The 18,126-nt window shown below is 39.2% G+C and overlaps 2 protein-coding genes across 6 annotated transcripts; one reads left to right on the forward strand and one right to left on the reverse strand.

The window, feature by feature from the left end:
* The first annotated feature begins 299 nt into the window (after positions 1 to 299).
* zc3h15 (zinc finger CCCH-type containing 15) lies at positions 300 to 7,812 on the forward strand. The gene is made up of 11 exons (XM_085477042.1): positions 300 to 522; positions 2,207 to 2,308; positions 2,481 to 2,592; positions 2,692 to 2,844; positions 3,433 to 3,524; positions 3,867 to 4,049; positions 5,242 to 5,322; positions 5,493 to 5,558; positions 5,656 to 5,763; positions 6,578 to 6,713; positions 6,843 to 7,812. Exons 1-11 carry the CDS (start codon positions 448 to 450, stop codon positions 7,028 to 7,030), a joined length of 1,296 nt encoding a protein of 431 aa, XP_085333168.1. The 5' UTR covers positions 300 to 447; the 3' UTR covers positions 7,031 to 7,812.
* Positions 7,813 to 8,563: 751 nt separating this feature from the next.
* rbm45 (RNA binding motif protein 45) lies at positions 8,564 to 16,390 on the reverse strand. Of its 5 annotated transcripts, none has more exons than XR_014923528.1 (12): positions 15,928 to 16,389; positions 15,440 to 15,562; positions 14,941 to 15,067; positions 14,642 to 14,767; positions 14,361 to 14,531; positions 13,713 to 13,842; positions 12,695 to 12,785; positions 10,902 to 11,059; positions 10,555 to 10,630; positions 10,313 to 10,452; positions 9,701 to 9,823; positions 8,564 to 9,122 (listed from the first exon to the last, which is right to left on the reverse strand). XR_014923528.1 is itself a non-coding variant. In XM_085477046.1 (11 exons), the coding sequence occupies exons 1-10, from the start codon at positions 16,201 to 16,203 to the stop codon at positions 10,336 to 10,338; spliced, it is 1,263 nt and encodes a 420-aa protein (XP_085333172.1). In that variant the 5' UTR covers positions 16,204 to 16,390; the 3' UTR covers positions 8,564 to 9,823; positions 10,313 to 10,335. The 5 variants fall into 5 exon arrangements, 3 of the variants coding, with proteins under 3 accessions (XP_085333172.1, XP_085333171.1, XP_085333169.1); XR_014923527.1 differs by having other exon boundaries at positions 9,687 to 9,823; XM_085477046.1 differs by having other exon boundaries at positions 8,564 to 9,823; positions 14,493 to 14,531; positions 15,928 to 16,390.
* Between the last annotated feature and the right edge of the window lie 1,736 nt (positions 16,391 to 18,126).

Below are 18,126 nucleotides of genomic sequence, written 5' to 3' on the forward strand. Positions count from 1 at the left end.
CATCATCACTGCAAACAAGAATGGGCTCAGAGCTGATCCCTAAATTAATCCTACCCGCACCTTAAATACATCTTACCATCTCACCATGTCTTCATACATGTCCTGCACCACCACTGTAAGAAGAAGAAGAAGAAGAGGAAGAAGAGCCTTATGTTTGACACCCCTGAACTAGACGTGTTTTGCAATTTCCTTAGGGATTACATAATTTCCTTAGGGATTAATAAAGTATTCTGAGTCTGATTTTTCTACAGACTACAGTACCCATCCTGCCTCTCGGGGTGCGTGTTGACGTCACAGAACATCAACAACTCACATGTGGCCTAGAAGGCGCTGTTGCGGTGCTAGCAACAAGCGGGTAATGTGGAGCTGACTCCCCTGCAAAATCACCATATTAATAAAGATATTGAACAGCTTCACGCATTTTGAGAGAGCTGTACCTGAGCCGGCATGCCTCCGAAGAAACCCGCCCAGCCCGGGGGAAATAAAAAAACTCAGGAGAAGAAAAAGGAAAAGATTATTGAGGTAAAAGTTACACGAGTTAGCGTGTCTTTGATTAACCCTAGCTGATAAGCTAGCATACGGCTAACCCAGGCTATCGCAAGTGCTGACAGGTGAATCGTAAAGTTGTTCTGGCCTCTGGGCAGTTGTCAGTGCCTTCTAATTGTTCGGTCCATATTTCCATAGTTAGTAGTATTCTACTAAAGGCCCCTTCGGGTATAGTTAAACCTAAAGCTAGCTGACTCTCGACGAAGGCATGCAGCTAACCGATAAAGCTAAGCTGCTATCAGGGCCGTCCCGCCGCATGAGCAAGTGTCCACAGTTATTGCTTTAAGGTTAATATCCCCTGTTGAAGACGCATGTAAGAATTACAAACATTATGTTAAAGCTTATGTAGTGTTTTATGAGGTTTTATTCATGGTTTTAAACACAAACGGGCACGAAGGCGCAGAGTGAAAGGCCTGTTTTCTGACCGGCCTCAGGACTGCTCAGGAAACACATTTCAGTCTGTTTCAGTGATGTAAACGGGCTAGAAATGAGTAATTTCAAGCTCAATTTGTGTGTATTTAGTTTTTTACTGAAACAACACTTAATGTTATCAGCGTCTTCCGATCGCTTACATGTTTTCTGTTGTGGTTAAGTTTAGCAGCGGGAATTTCAAGTAAATTTTGAAAGGGGCGCAGTTTGTGCTCGAAGTTTTTAACATGCAACTTCATAATTCAGTTTCCTTAACACCAGACAAGCAACTCTTGCTTTCAGTTGCAAAGTTTTTAATTTTACAACAGAAAATGGTGTTGAGCCAGGCTGTAGGTGTGACTTTTGTTGTTGGTAAAATAACTATTTAAACACATAGATGAGCCACATATTGCACTCTTGGTTCAATACCACCTGTTAAAATCAAAGCCTACTGTTATGGTGGATGATAAATTGGGCCTGTGGGTTTTTAATAAAGAATGAACGTGAACTAAATAAAGATGAAACTTGGGATGAGTGCTGCAGGCAAGGTAGTGCCTAAATAAAACATTTAGACAGAGCGATACAGTGCCGCAGAAGGCCAACCATAGCCTTCAGTTCTAATCGCTGTGAAAATTACCCTGAGTAATGATGTTTAGTGAGCTAATTTTTTATCATAGCTGTATGTCAGATTTTGAACAAGTGTGTCAGTATTTGTTGAATTAGACATGCATTTATGATCTGTTCCTTGTCGATAGTCTAACTTTTCACAGACTTGGTCTGCTGAGACAAATTTTGGTTTCTCTGAAATCCCTGACCACTGGCCTCATGTTGCTGTTAGTCAAACGAAAGAGAACAGATGCATCAGCATTATTTTAAAGGATCTATGCAATAAAAGCAAACTTGGAGGTTATGCTTTGCATAATGAGCCTAACAAGACTGAACCAAGACTACAATCTCGGTTTTGGTTGTGTGATAATTTTTGCTGTGATATGTGCAAAAGAAAATCAATTCACTCATTCTTTAAGCGATCTTAAAACTTTAGAGTTTTCACCTGACTAGCACACTTCAACTAGGTATGGATGGAAAAGTGAACCATGGCCTGATATTGCAGATGTGTCAAGTGGATTTCACTGTACTCCTTGTTGTTGTGATGTAACACTCACTCAGGCTTTGTGTTTGGAATTGTATTATAAAAGTGACAATTAATAAAGATTTGTTTGGGCTCTTGTGTTTGTTTGTTTGTTTTTTGTAGGATAAGACATTTGGCTTAAAGAACAAAAAAGGGGCCAAGCAGCAGAAGTACATCAAGAATGTTACTCAGCAAGTCAAATATGGACAACAAAGTGCCAGACAGGTTGGCGAACTGTTCTTGCCTTCTGTATTTCTTTCTGCCTTCATCCTTGTGTATCTTCTTAATCCTTAAGCCAAACATTCTTCTCTTACTTTTGCTCACTCTACTTGCTGTCTTCCTTAAATCTTTTGTAAGTAAGATAATCTTTAAATGTGGCTGAATTTGTCGTGTTTAGATTGCCCAGGCTGAGGCAGAAAAGACCACCAAGAAGAATGATAAGAAGAAAGAGCTGGATGAACTCAATGAGCTTTTTAAACCCGTAGTTGTTGCTCAGAAAGTCAGCAAAGGTAACACACAGCATGTGACACACAGGAGATGAATCATTTGATGTGTTAAATTTGATAAGAAAAGATGATTGATCTTTTTTCTCTCTTTATTTCCTGCAGGTGTTGATCCAAAATCAGTGTTGTGTGCGTTCTTTAAGCAGGGTCAGTGTACTAAAGGAGACAAGTGCAAGTTCAGCCATGATCTATCCATGGAGAGGAAATGTGAAAAGAGAAGCGTCTATGTAGACGAAAGAGATGAAGACCTGGAGAAAGGTTGGTAGACATCACAGTTAACCTGTACATATTGAAAGGGGGGTTATTGCTGCATGATATCAACATCTGCATCATGATTTCTCTTAGCAAATCTGTTTATCATTTTATATTATTCAGATAAATTAAGAAGACAACCATCTGCTAAATATGTAAACAGCTTGATTTGATATTTAGTTATGATTACATGGGTCTTAAGCCTACTTTATGGCAGCTTTGTTTATTTTTCCTGAATAAAATAGTCAATATTTTCCCCTGTAATGCAAATAAACCTCATTCTGAGTTTATTTCAACTACTGATATCTGGACTTAAAATTCAATGATGAACACTTCATTAAATTAACCAGGCCTTTGCCTTATCTCCTTTATTGACTTTACCTGGACGGGTGGTCCATCATGCCTACCATGTTTGTTTGTTTTTCCTTTGAAAATTAACTGAAAGTTCTGCTACGTCTTACTATCTTAGAGCCCCATCCTTGTACAAAAAAGGCCAATGTGAGCTATTTTTATGAGCTACAGGAGAGGGTGTTGGGCATTTTAGTGATTTGAATTCATACCCCATGCTGAAAGACTGTGATGTGCTGCTTTCAGACACTATGGAGAACTGGGATGAGAAGAAACTAGAGGAAGTCGTCAACAAAAAACACGGAGAAGCTGAGAAGAAGAAAGCCAAAACACAAATCGTAAGTCTGTTAATTAGTGAATGAAGACAAGGAGCTAGATATTTGCTGGTCGTCTGTGTTTTCATCATGTGGTTTAATGAGAGTGTGGGAAACGGACTTGTTTGTGTGGTAAGGTGAAATGCAGGGAGTTCAGGGTGTTTGCTGGATAAAGAAGAAGCAGAGAAAACCAAATCTAGGGAAAAAAAATGTGCTTTTTTCCTCTCAGTTTGTTCCCAAGAGTCTTTTGGCTCTAAACAAAATTCCTCAAAGACAGTCCATCTAACAGTTCAGTCAACTAATACCAATAATAATACACGATTTTGTCTGCTTTACTGTTGCTAACTCACACTTGTTTGTCTGCAGGTGTGTAAGTACTTCTTGGAGGCCATAGAAAACAATAAGTACGGCTGGTTCTGGGTGTGTCCCGCAGGGGGCGACAATTGTATGTACCGGCATGCTCTGCCTCCCGGTTTTGTACTGAAAAAAGACAAGAAGAAGGAGGAGACAGAGGAAGAGATCTCGTTGGAGGAACTTATAGAGAGTGAGGTAAGGATAACTACAACAGCGTGCTTTAGGGAACCTTTGAGGTGAGTAACAGCAGCACAGAGTTCAACTATTGAATGAGATGGACTGGAAGGTGTAAAAGTGAGGCTGCTGTCTTGGGTATTGCTGATATGCAAACCGTTTTTACCATAGACAACTTTGCACTTTTCTCCTTTAACTTCAAAAGGCTGGCTCAGCCTGGTGTGGAGGTTCACGTACCAAACCAAACAGAAGCTGTGAAACCTTTATGTGGGTGCTGAATGATTAAATGCCTCAACTAATGCTCCAAGTAGGCAGGTCAATAGGAGAGCGGTAGTCCCAGGGTCCACTGGTCAGTTGTTGCTCGATATGGTCCCATTAGACCAAATTGTCATTGGTTATACAATTACTAGTGTTACTTACAATATAAGAAACAAATCGTCTGGGATTGAGCCATTGTATTTTTTGCAGCTAGAGGAACAGACTGGAACCACTTTGATCCAGACTGATTGACACCATGTTGAAGAAGTCACTGCATTTTGTTAAAACTTTATAGCAGTTTCTGTTGAAATCATGTTGGACAGTTTAACTATTAAAAAAATGCCATCTGAAACAGAAAGCTAAGTTGTCTGTGTTTAGAGCTTCTGCAAACATTCACGTCTCCAGCTTAAAGCTTTACGTGTGAATGTTATCACTACTGGTGTTTCTGTAATGTAACTAGTCCAAGCTGAGTGCAAACATGTATCTGAATCGGTTATGATTTCTTAAGAAAAGTACGTTTCAAATAGTTTAGTCCAGACAGATGAGATTACGTATCATTGCAGACATCTAGACATTTAGTGACAGCAGTGCTAATAAATGTGAGCAAACTATGTGACCTCTGCAGGGTAGTGGAACGATGTTTAAACATGAATACAAAACTGCTTAATATAAATTGGTGTCGCGGTCAGTGCTGCTGTTTTGGATTATTTTTGAATGTGTTACTTAGGATGTTTGCTAACAATTCAACATATGTAATTATGAAAGTAAACTATTTCTACTCAGTATTGAAAAACAGCAAAACTTGCTGTTAAGAGAGGACATAAGCTAAGACTGAGATATTATAATTGAATGCTAAGAAATGTCTCTGTCTTCAGATGTTGTGGCCTCATGCTGTTACCTCAAATTAATTAATTTAAGTGCGGAAACTGAGATTTCTTTCTTTGTCTCTCTCCAGCGTGCAGCTCTGGGTCCAAATGTCACTCGGATAACTCTGGAGACTTTCCTGGCTTGGAAGAAAAGGAAAAGGCAGGAGAAGGTTGGACACATTCAAACATTGTAGTAGCATCAGGTTGTCAGAGCCAAGTCCCCACTTTTTCCCTGATATTATTAAAGACTTGATTCCTCGGGGGGTTTTCAATGACTGAAATCATTAAAGCTTTTTCAAATATTTTTGTCAAGATATACTTGATGCTTTTGTTTTATCAGGTGGACAAAGCAAGGGAGGAAATGGAGAAGAAGAAGGCTGACTTTAAGGCTGGCAAATCTCTGGTGGTGAGTGCAGTGGTTGTGAAATTTCACCTTGGCAGCGGTGCCGAAGCAAAAATGTCCAAACGCAATTTGTATTATTATCTGTATTAATTATCTGCAGGTGAGCGGCCGTGAGGTGTTCGAATTCCGCCCAGAGCTGGTTGATGATGACGATGATGAAGCTGACGACACTAGATATGCCGACGAAGAAGAAGAGGAGGAGGAAGAGGTAATTGTGAAATTTCCAGCAATTGCATAATGCAATAAACTCACAGATTTGGTTGGAGGCAGTTTGAAAGAAGCTCTGTGTTTTAGAATAGACAAAAACCTCCCACAGTCTTGTTTTTCTGTAGTCTGTGAGTTTATATTGATTTCAGCTCTGTGGCTCTCACACTTGAAATGAGATGTCCCCGCACAATAACCTGTGTTTGGTGTCTAATATAGTTTGCGTTGTTGGTATGAAATATAAATGTTTTGATGTTGGCATGCAGTGTGTTGGTGTTACCACTTCAAGCGATTTATTTTAGTTTCTCTGTGAGGTCGGTGTAGTCAGGCAGATATGTTAAGGTACTGATTTATACTGGAGAACAAGCATTCAAATATGAAGCCAGTATTTCAGTATTTTATAGCTGGTGAAAAAAGACTTATAGGTGAATAAATATTAATATTACTGATAGTATTAATGATAGTTGAACCTTCTTACCAGTGATTGGTTGAGCCATGCACATCTGTACCACATATCGAGACAATGTCAGTGTTTTCTTTAGTTAAATCCACACATGCAAGTCTCCCAAAATTCCCTTTTTGACAGTTGTCTTATTGTTGCTTTTCCAATGTAGTCACAATGGTTTATGCTTCCTAGCTAGACTAGTATTCAGATATTTTCTAATTTTATGGAAAAGGAAAAATGTATACATCAAAGATAAGAATTTTAATATTACTTTTTTTTTCTTGCAATTTTATTTGGACACTAGTTTTTTAAAATTCACATTTCCAGCCCTTCCATGTTTTTTCTTTTCTTTCTTTCTTCTTTTAAATTTCAGATTGATACTACAGACGTCCAGGACATAGACTTATCTCGCTTTGTTCCACAAGAGGTCGACAACACAGGTATTACTGTAGCATCCATGGACCGGTTCACCTCTAGGAATAAGACAGAGACGACGGAATCAGACGACGGTGAGAGAAAAAACACACTGGTCAAAGTTTATCCCTTTTTTGTAAGAGAACAAACACAGTACTTCTGAGTACTTCTGATGAACAAACGTCAGCTGTGTGAGTAGCATTTTTTTCCCCTCCTGCTTGCAGAGGAACAGCTGAACGGAGCTTGTGGTGGCGCCGAGGCCAACGGGCTTTCAGAGGAAGAGGGCGGAGGGGAGGATGGAGGAGGGGAGGATGAAGAGGAAGAGGAAGTACCGGTAGATGAAAACCTGTTCACGGGAGAAGATCTGGAGGAGCTCGATGAAGAACTCAACACACTGGCGCTGGAAGACTGATGAGGAGGGAGCAGGAGGTAGAAGTCAGATGGACTAAGTGGCAAAGGGATGGACTGATGGATGCATGGAGCTAAACATCAAAGAGACCAGACGTTTGAATGATTTTAAGTTTCAGAGACTCCAGTAATAAAGCCTGATTATATCTTGACATCACTGCCTGTCTCTGCCCTCTGTTTTCACCGTACATCATTCTGTCCTCTGGGTGTCCAAATTTCCACGGCAGGGCCAACTCCACGCATCTCTGCTGAGGAGAACTTTGCTGTGGTTGCACACTTTTTGTTGCTTTACAAACTTGATGGCTTACACTGACATTTGGTAAATTAGGCTTCAAGTGTTTCTCTACTTGATCAGTAAAATATTGAATATATTGATTTAAGGGAAGTGTATCAGATTTAAAATTAAAGAGCTATACCTGTTAGACTGTATTATTAAACCAGACTTCAGTGGCGAAGAAGTTATACAAGTGGAAGGTGAACACAACTCACCTGCTCTCATGCCAAAAAGCTTTAGTTAGGAGATGCACTTTTGTGATTAAAGTAGATTCAAGATTTCAAGATTGTTTTCCCTTCAACAGATCCACTATTTCATTTAGCTGAGGTCACAGCTCTGCTGAAAAAATCTCTTATTTTTAGTAAAAAAATGTTTGAAGGAAAGGTCCAAACTGAGCTTCTTAAATGTCAGCTCCCTGATCTGAGACCAGATTTGTTCCCAGTGCCAGCCTGGTATTGTAAATAATGTTCTCATGAGTTGCCTAAAAATAAAATAAAATTACTGTACATCCAGTGTCCGTCTCTTTTTGGATGCCATTGCTAAATAGCTTGATGCTGTCCCTTTTCTGTTTAACACCCATATTTCAGTGATTGTTGTCTGCTCCCCTCCTGTTGTGTACCATAAAATAAAAGCAGTGTATTTTCAGTGATTCAGGGTCAGCTTTACCTTTTTAGACCCTCTCTCTGGGCTAGGACCGGGATAACACACAACCAGCGCCAATGCTGAGAAGAAAAAAAGATTTGGAGCTCTGTAAACCAACCACCTCCACTCTCAAAGTCTGTGGCCCCAACCAGTGGTTTTAAAGTTGATTAGTAGAGTTATACTTTATGCCAAACCCACTCAGTTATTGATAATATCTATATGTTGAAATCCAAGCTTGCTCTTAAGCCAGAACAGGAGACTAGATAAAGCGCTAATTAAGAAAACATGTATTTCTGAAAATGCAACCTAAGTAAAAATCCACCCAGGTTTTTAGTGTCAGATATATGCACATGGGTGAATAGCCAAGTCAAACAGGGCTTCCCCCTTTAGAGCATCAGAGGGACACTGCAGGACAAAGACAAGTACAACAGAAGGAAATGAAGACCCAGTATCCAGATGGTCTCTGGGTCATCATCACATATTTTTTTAAAAACTACAAACTGAATGCATGACCTTTTAATTTAGCAAGCTTCTTAGCATAACAGGAGAAATGATGGTTTTATAATTTATTTTTTATTAGCTGTTCAGTTAATATGTTGTAAAAGAAGAGATGAGACAGACAATGTGTTCAACTATATTTTTATTGACAAAAAAAAAAAGTTTCACAGTCATTCAAATCACCACCTTTTAACCGAGACCTGCACAGGCTACAGAGCGTACCCTCAGACAAATAAGGAGGACCAGATGTGAACTACAAACTGTCCACATCCAGCTTTATAAAGCCTGTTTTTCACAGCTTATCAGTAAACTGCAGCCTCCTGCCTGCAGATTTTCATAAAGTAAAATGCTGCACACTGCCCGAACCATGAGACTTCTCACGTCAGCGTTTCTTAAATAATCTGTTAAATCAAAGAGCAGTGTCGAGGCTGACATTTTGCACTTAGAAAGCACGAAAGTATGACACTGACCACAAACTACACAATTGCTATTCACAGACTGTTTACGATTAAGACTTCAGTTTATTAGTGTTATAACACTGGAGCGTCCTATCAGTGAGTCGCTGCAAGGTCACTGACCGGGAGTAAGGTCAGACAGGTGTCAAAGGTCGTGTCAGAGGTCGGGAGAAGGTCTTGATATCGGTCTGTCAGGTCAGGTGTCATTGTGTCATGGCAACAGTCGCCTGGGGAACAAGAAGCTGCAGTGTTATTCACAGGAAGAGAAACGACTGTCATCAGAAACTTCTTGACATCTTGTTAGAGTGTCGCTTTTGTGACTCATGAGGAGAGAGCTTCACAGGAGTGCACAGGTGGGTGACGTGAAGGAGCTCTCACACAGTTTAAGTTGCAAATAAATCATAAAGGGCCTTCGCTGTGGGTAACATCGAGGTTAAATATTCTAAACTAATAACCTGCAATGGAAGCAGAGTAGGGGTGCAAAGCTTGATGTATAATGATAGAACTTTCTAATGATATGATTAATAAATACTCTTTTACTACTTTGAATTCTTTTAGCTTATAATCAGGCTTTGAAAGCCTTCAACACAATTTGAAGACTCTGATCTGTGTTTTTTTGCTTTACTGACCAGACTTAGTATTGCAAGAACACTTATGTACAACACATGCTGTGACATTGCTAATATATCAGGAAAAATCCAGAAAGTTGGTGTTTCCTAGTGTTTTATTTCATAAATACTTTGTTGTCTGTGTAGTGCTTCCTAACGTTTTCTTTTTGCACGTCTACCTGCCTCCATGATACCACCTGTTGGATCAGACATCACAGCACTGCAGAACTTTCTTCCTTGTGAACTGATGAAGTAGCACTGGTCCTTTGTAGTTGGTTAGCCTGCCTACACACTGAGCCTTTCTTGTCGCTGAACAGACCCTGACAGGTGATGTAGAAAGCCAAGAGTTACGCTTGTTTCCCACTATTACGCAGCTGAGATTTGAACTCCCAGATTACTTCAAGCCGTCACCTCACACTGTCCCTGATCCTTTCCCTTTTTGTACTTATTGTGTTTATATGTTTCATTTTTGATCTTTTGTCGACGTTTGTTAAGAGCGTCTTTACTTTGTGGTCAGTCAACACATATACCCGAAGCATCTGACACTAGAGCGCACACACACACACACACACACACACACACACACACACACACACACACACACACACACACACACACACGTGTTGGATTAAATAAATCAGAATTCCTAATCAAAAATATAAGAAATTATTCTCGTTGGCAGTGTGTCTGATATTTTCTTAAACAAACATGTAAACAGACAAATTACGTGTACAGTGTATATATTTTGTTTCCAAAATACTTCCAATTGCACATACTGGTGAGCCTGCAGTAGAAGACTGCACACTTACCACTGGTTCGTGTCATGTAGGCTTCAGTAGGTACGAGGACGTTTATGAGATTCCTCTCTGGGAGGATCAGCCAGCATCACCTTCATCTTTACCCCGTTAACGACGCGTCCGTGGAGCGCTGCCATGGCCTCGTCCGCACACTGACAGAGATGAACACAGTGATGAAGAAGAGTTTGAAGTTTACTTACATTCTATTCCTTCATTAATAAAACCCACAAGTTTATCCTCAATCTGAGCTTTACCTGTTTATCTGCATACTTCATGTATCCAACTTTCCTCCCTGGAACCAAGTGGACTTCAATGAGGGAGCCAAAGCGACTAGACAGACAGACACAGGGAGGCACAGACGAACAAATAACATTTAATTGTAAAGCAGGAACATTTGCTAATTCTGTCTGTTTGGTTTAATAGCAGCTTTACTCTGTTATTTAAGAGCACTTAGCCTGATGTTATCATCCACAGCAGTTTGCACTGATTGAGCCAAGAGTCGTGATCAAGCAGACCTTTAACCGTCCCGGTAATGCACTGGTTTTTTTTGTTTTGTTTGTTTTTTACTTTTAGTGATTGAGTCAGACCACAGGGCACTTACCAAAAAACATCCTCCAACACATCGGGGGGCAGCGGGGAGGGGCTGAACACGACAAACAGCCGCTCCTTGGTTTTGCTCTCAGGCGGAGCAAGCTTCTTCAGCGACGGCAGGTTGGCGTCGGTCTGAATTCGAGAAACTGACGAGACAACAGAGAAGCCCTGGTACATACCAACACAGAGAACACAGGATCAGTAATTTAAATGTCACATACTGTTCACACACTGCATATCCCTCAGAAAAGGAGATTCTAGGTTTGATCTGTTGAACTACTTTTAATTGTAGTCCGGAGTTATTTAAGTGACAGAAAGCAGTTTGTGAAAATAAATGGTGGTTGCTCCTTATGTATGGACATTGCTTGTGGTGTACCCCAAGGGTCAGTTTTGGGTCCAAAATTCTTCAACTTGTACATTAACGACATCTGTAAAGTGTCCAAAGTATTAAAAATGGTTCTCTTTGCTGACGATACAAACATTTTTTGCTCTGGTGATGATCTGCAGAATTTATTGGAGGATATGACTAATGAAATAAGTAAAGTGAAGTTCTGGCTTGATAAAAACAAATTATCATTAAATTTGAATAAATCTAAACTTATGTTATTTGGAAATAGTAGTTTAAATACAAATGCAAAGATTCAAATAAATGGTGTTGATATTGAAAGAGTCAGTGAAAATAAATTTCTGGGGGTAATAATAGATGAAAAACTTAACTGGAGAGCTCACGTAAGATATATTCATTCCAAAGTATCACGAAGCATTGCAGTACTAAACAAGGCAAAACAGGTATTCGACAGAACATCACTTCATATTCTCTACTGTTCACTGGTTTCACCATACTTAAGCTATTGTGCAGAGGTCTGGGGCAATAACTATAAAACCACATTACATTCACTTTTTACTCTTCAAAAGAAAGCAATTCGAATCATCCACAATGCAGGTTATAGGGAACATACAAACTCACTATTTTTGCAGTCTGAAATATTGAAAATTGACGATATAGTGAAATTCCAAACAGCACAAATTCTATTCAAAGCAAAAAATAAAGAACTGCCAGGTAATATTCAGAGTATGTTTTTTTTGAAAGAAGGAAGTTATAATTTAAGGGGTTTTTGTAACTTCAAAACAATGAAGGTACGTACTACAAGAAAAGGCTTTTGTGTTTCTGTTCAAGGAGTGAAACTATGGAACAAACTGAATATGGAATTAAAGCAATGTCCAAACATAAAACTGTTCAAAAAGAGTTATAAAAATATGATCTTCTCGATCTATAAAGAAAAGGAAAATATTTAAATTAAGTGAATGTCTCTATTTAAAAACAAACAAACAAAAAATTCATGATGTGATATTATAGTATATAGTATATCAGAAATCTGTTCACTATTTTTATTACAAATTATATCAGTAAGGAAGCTGACTAAATATTCACTGATAATTTATGGGACAGGGGTGGGATTAAATAAGTGTATACTTCTTCCCACTCCCTTTCAACATGTAAATTAATCAGAATGTTTTTTTGTATGTAATTTGTATAGTATATTTTTTTTCTCTCATTTCTTTTCTAAATGTACTTGTATATTGTTCACATGTTGAAATAAATTACCAATCAAATCAATCAAATCTTTATGTGAGCACAGATTTTTAAAAGATCAGCTAATAAGAATTAAAATATAGCTTTTTTAGAAATTTTCTTATTATCATTGCTAAAAAAAACCATCTGAAATGTAAATAAAATGTGCAGAGTAACAAGACGATGACCTGACACAATTTTGTAAATCAGATGTTGAATTAATGACTCACAGGTTTCATCACTTGGCTGCTGGATGGTCCGTTCCAGACCGCTGACATCATCTGTGCTGCAACAAACTGCATGGCCATCCGACCTACAGGACTACACACAACAGCAAACATACAGGCTGTTTCCAGCTGTGGACACGATGGGAAAATTAAGTCTGCCTCAAGCACCCAGCACAGAGGTGCACTGGTCGCTTGTAGGGCTTCGTCTACATGTTATAGCTAAATATAATCACAAGGGGGCAGTGTTAAAACTCTGTGCAGCAACTATAATGAGAGCGACTCTTTTTCATGTTTGTGATGTTAAAGACAGAAGGTGTTTAGAAGAAGAGTGTTTAAAACACTGTGTACTGTGTAGTAGTGCATGCTACTTTAATCTCTGATGGCTTTTTGTGCTTCTTCCTGTGTTGCGCTGTATTCTACTGATGTGTAATTTTCATGTTCAAGCCAACTTGAACAGGAAAGGAAACACTGGTCCTACATTGCATAGTTAGAGACGCTGAGGCATAGCATATTGAGAAACAGCAGGGGGAATGACAGCTGTGCATCTCAGCCCCACTTCACTGTCACTATATAGTCCACAAGCACCAAATTTAATATCCTGGCCAAGTTAACTAGATCCATATTGTTCAGGATCGTCTTCTGCCTGTTCTTCTGATGTCTTTTACTAGAGAGAGTGTGAAGTTCATGAATAATGTGAGTGTGTATCGCTAACAGCTTTGAGATCACGTAATATTTAAAAAGGCAGTCACGGCACTCTGAAAAAACACTGCCCGGTCACTACAACCCACAGGGGACAACTTTCACCTGTGAATATTTAACAACAAATAAAATGTGGCCAAGAAGGCATGCAGACAAGGTCGCAGTTAATTATCAGTGGCATTTTCGTTCCTATCTTTTAATTTATGGATATATTAACTTTAAAGGGTTTTTCTTCTCTGAGGCTCCAGTAATTTGTGACCCTTCTGCAGGCTCAAAGTTAAACATATACTGTTGTGTAGTTATGTGTGCATTGTGTGTATACCTGCCGCGGTCCTCGCCGTCGTCAACAAAATTTACAACCAGTCTGTTTCCAGGTGGATATTCAAAGCCATTTAGCTTTTCTCTGGCATAAAGTGCTGACCCAAGATTGCTGTAGCGAATCAAAGCATGGCCTGGAGGCAGGTGACACACAGCAAAGAAAAGGTCAGAGTGGAATATTTTACAGTCATCAAAATAGAATGGACCACATCAACATCCACAGAGAACCGATACTGCAAACTAGAGTAAAGCTGATGTAGTGTGTAAAATAACCATCAGCTCCATCCAGTTTTTCAAATGTGAGGGTTTGCTCCTTTTATCCATCTCATATAATCACAAATACAATATTTTTAGTCACTCTGTCACACTAAGAAAACATTCATGATTAAAATCTTGTCACATCTGTAGAGGATTAAATTGATAACATTGGTGGCTCTATGTTCTGTAAGAGCTTACTTTGAGGTTACTGTTCCCAACAATCTGCTCAGTGTTTAGTGATTCCTTGGCCCAACAGGTGAAGTTGGACAGTTACCGTCCCTGAGCCTCATTCTGCAGATGGTTCGTGTTAAAAGGGTTTTTTTTCCTCCTCAATGCAACAGATTCTGACTGGTGTAACATGTTGGAGGTATATAAATAACATTGAACTGTTAACCTTTGTTCATTCCATAGGCATCCCTCTGCAGCTCGCAGTACTCCATGCCAGGTATAATGTCAAAAAGAGAAAAAATCTGCTCTTGATTGAGTGCAATGCGCGTGGACACAATGAGACAGCGTGTGAAATCACCGTGGCGGTAATCTATGACTGTGTAGTTCCCAGGCTCGCCTATACAGAGAAGAAGGACACCAGGGTCAGTACCAAGACAGAGGATAATACTAAGACCTTTACCCTTTCCTTCCTATGGTAGTAAATTCTGATGACAAAGAAACTCATACCCAACGTGTACTGGTTCATGGATTCAGAGCCGCCAGCATAATCATTTCTGGCTGCTGCTCCTCCAGAGCTGTAATCTTCTGTTGCTGTCGATTTGCTTCGAGGCTCAGCCAGAATGGCCCTGTAGGCTAATAACATCATTTCCACAGTTTTAAATCATAAACATAACCTTTACTAAGTGTTAACAGAAGTGAGAAGTCACCACAGCTGTAACCGTTCACCAACCATTCTGTATATTTGATGTTCATACAGCTGCTTCTACCAGGATTAATGAACAAGTAAATGAGTTTGGCAGACCTACCTTTGTCGCAGTTCTCTATGGCGAGGGCAGCTTGGGAGGGTTTGTAGTACCTTACGTAGCCGAGGCCTTTACTTTCTCCTGTAAACTTGTTTTTGATGATCACACAATACTCAATATCCCCATACTCCTGCAAAACAGAAAACAGAAAGAATCTAAATGAGCATTTAGGGGTGTCAGTGAGTTCTAGAGAGCCTCAATTAAGATGGCCTAAAAGAACACACTATATACGCTAAGCATAAGTGGTCTGTATATAGTTAAAGCATGTTTTTTGTTCTTACTTAACAGAAGTTTATGCATTTTTAGGCCATTTGATAGACAAATATAAATATATTTAGCTTAGAGCAAAATACTTTAATCACAGTCCTGGTGTAGGTTCTTTGGTAGATGGCCAAAACCTCTGTGCGTGAGCACAAAAATATTTTTCATAAAGGAAACACAATACTGACATTAAAACACAGGCAAACATAGAGCTGCAGAACCACAAAAGAAGAAGTATTACTTTGAATGTTTCTTTGAGGTCCTCTTCTGAGAAGGATTTGGGGATCATGACAAAAATCCTGGTCAGCTCCTCATCCTCAACATCTCTGTGTCTCGTTGATGACCGTGACTGGGCTATAAATACCTGAAGAGCCAACATTTGCAAACAAAGAGACACAAATTATGCATTAAAATAGCGGACGATACACGTTAATTGTATATTTTCGAAGAAGAATCGCAACTATGATATTTTCTTATGTAAAGTTAAGAATAAGATTTATCCCTCGCCAATAAATATTCCATGTTTTGTCTTCTCAGTTCCAAATATTTAAAATTTAAACAGCATTTTGCACAGAAGAGTGAGATTGTAGATAATTAAGGTTCCGTGAACTGAAAGCAGCTAACGATCACGCCCCTTTAGCTTGCTAGCTATACGCATATTATAAATCGACCGTCTGAACTGAAGCAGACAAAATATAATCTTTTTGGAGACCTAACCATTGACATTACCTTCACAGGTTTAGTCCCTTCCACCAGGACTTTTCCGTGCATTTCTTCCATGGCCAAGCAGGCCTGAGAAGACTTGGCAAACTTTATGTAGGCAATGCCTTTGGACTCCTTTGTCTGCTTGTCTTTGACAACCCAGACCCCCTGAATGTCCCCAAACACGTAGAAGCTTTCCCGCAGCTCATCTTCAGTGATGGACCGACTCGTCACCACGAACAGTCGGCTGTTGGGAGGATCGTCGAGGTTTTCGGGCACCTGTTTGGAGGGATACTCCTCCATCTTCGCTTCCCTGTAAACACTAGTGATGTGTCGGTCGCGAACGAAATGGCTCTTAGATCCGAATCTTTGACGTGAACGACGCGAGACGGCTCCTTATCGCGAGCCATGTTTTTTTTTCCTTCTCTCATCCTCTCTGGAATTTTTTTCCGCTTCACTCCACATGCCAGCCTTGTGTTTTGCGCTGGGAGGAGGGGGGAGGGGCGGTAGTTACACAGTAGCACAGGAACAGAGCTTGAGGGAGAGACAGAGAAAGAAAGCCAGGGACAACAACTCACATTAGAAAGGTATAGTAGTCATCCACAACTATTTTCAGTTGCGGATGATAAAGGATTCAGAAGGTTTATTCATGCAGGCCTATATGACAGAGAATGTGCATCTTCTTTTTGTTTTCACATTTTAATTTATATTTAATTGTGTTGTGGTTTGCAGTGTTTTGTGTTGTTTCATTTTAAATTTGTTTGAAAGGAAAGGGCTGAAAATTTAAATAGTTAAAAGTTGAACTGTGACTAGTTGGTTTTTGTATTATATGATTTATTTATTACATTTTATGTGAAGTGAATAAATAAAAGTATATTTACGGTGGCCCCTAGAGACAAAGCATGTACAAACTTCAAAACACGTACAAACCCTGAAGCGCATACAAACTCCAAAACACGTAAAAACTCAGAAGCACGTAAAAACTCCAAAACACGTACAAAACACAACAAAACTGCTCCAGAATGCTAGGCGCAGTGTTGAGCTTTTGTTACCTAGAGGCTACACAAGCCAGCAAGTACTAACGACCGGATTTGGTGTGTGGTAGTAACAGGTTAATGAACTTTTTTTTTAAATTATTTGAATATATATGAGTGCTTGTGTATAAATACACAAACAATACACATATGCTTTCAATTGTGTAATTTAAGTGATCTAGGTAGCTCAGTTAACGCTAGAAATGTGTTTTGGAGTTTGTACGTGTTTTGTCTCTAGGGGCCACTGTATATATTTATATATAAACATATATAAATAAAAACCACTTTTTTTTACATTAGTAATTCTTTTTGTGCATAATTTTATATTATTGTTAATAATAAATAAATTAAAGCAACAAAACAACCTGAAGAGCCGGTTGGGAGCCGAAAGAGCCGACTCTTTTTAGTGAGGCGAGCCGAAAGAGCCGGTTCTCTAAAATGATCCGGAAATTCCATCGCTGGTAAACACAGCAGCGTTTCCTTGCAGTTGTTAGTGCTGCCTTCATGTGCTCCGCGGCAATTTTTAAGTAAAATATAACGCTCTCGTTATCTACGTGTTTTGAAAAAGAAACTTTTGGAAAAGTAAATTCCTTCATTAACATTATTTAGATTGAGACTTAAAAATTCACGACTTACCGCTTGTAGTAGCCATTTGCAAGCATTTGAAAACGTTATGAATCAGAGAAGCAATGAAATTGAATCGTGCATAGAGAATGTTTATAAGGCATGAGATTAAATTTTGTTTTAGTACTTTTTGTTTTAAATCTTTAAGTATTTAGAAAGTGAATTGCTTTGTTCGCTGTCAAATGAGAACTTTAGAGAATTAATTGTAGAAATTCCGATAGTTTTAAATGCATCCGCGGCGCTGATGACACGTATTTGCGTTTACTGCCCTCTGCAGCATGGGAAGGAGAAATGCAGGTGTTACAAAATACCCTGGTGTTACGAAAAGATGCTGCAGAGAGGTTTTGTAACTAACACGTTAATTAACATGAGTAATGGGACTTATCACCAAACGAGAAGCCCTGATGGTTTATTAATCCTATTAATCGTGTTCTATAAATACCTGACACAGGATTACACTCATCAGGGATCAGCTGTGAAATAGTTACCTGAGCTCTTTCTGTCTGCCTCTGTGTGTGTTTAGTTAAAGAAATAAGAGGGAGCTAGCCCTTCGTTACAGATGATAGAG

Source organism: Copadichromis virginalis, linkage group LG13 (genome assembly GCF_057382275.1).
Source record: "Copadichromis virginalis isolate Kocher_CV1m ecotype Utaka linkage group LG13, C_Virginalis_male_GT1.1, whole genome shotgun sequence".
Classification (NCBI taxonomy): Eukaryota; Metazoa; Chordata; class Actinopteri; order Cichliformes; family Cichlidae; genus Copadichromis; species Copadichromis virginalis.

What these genes read in the sequence shown, in the direction of transcription:
- zc3h15 (XM_085477042.1), top strand. Translation starts at nt 448, where the DNA reads ATGCCTCCGAAGAAACCCGCCCAGCCCGGGGGAAATAAAAAAACTCAG. An exon ending in GACAACAAAGTGCCAGACAG is followed by an intron (nt 2,309 to 2,480) that starts GTTGGCGAACTG and finishes TGTCGTGTTTAG; the next exon opens with ATTGCCCAGGCTGAGGCAGA. An exon ending in AAGAAGAGGAGGAGGAAGAG is followed by an intron (nt 5,764 to 6,577) that starts GTAATTGTGAAA and finishes TTTAAATTTCAG; the next exon opens with ATTGATACTACAGACGTCCA.
- rbm45 (XM_085477045.1), bottom strand. Translation starts at nt 16,203, where the DNA reads ATGGAGGAGTATCCCTCCAAACAGGTGCCCGAAAACCTCGACGATCCT. An exon ending in ACCTCAAAGAAACATTCAAA is followed by an intron (nt 15,068 to 15,439) that starts GTAATACTTCTT and finishes TCTGTTTTGCAG; the next exon opens with GAGTATGGGGATATTGAGTA. An exon ending in GTGTTGGAGGATGTTTTTTG is followed by an intron (nt 10,631 to 10,901) that starts GTAAGTGCCCTG and finishes CTGTCTGTCTAG; the next exon opens with TCGCTTTGGCTCCCTCATTG.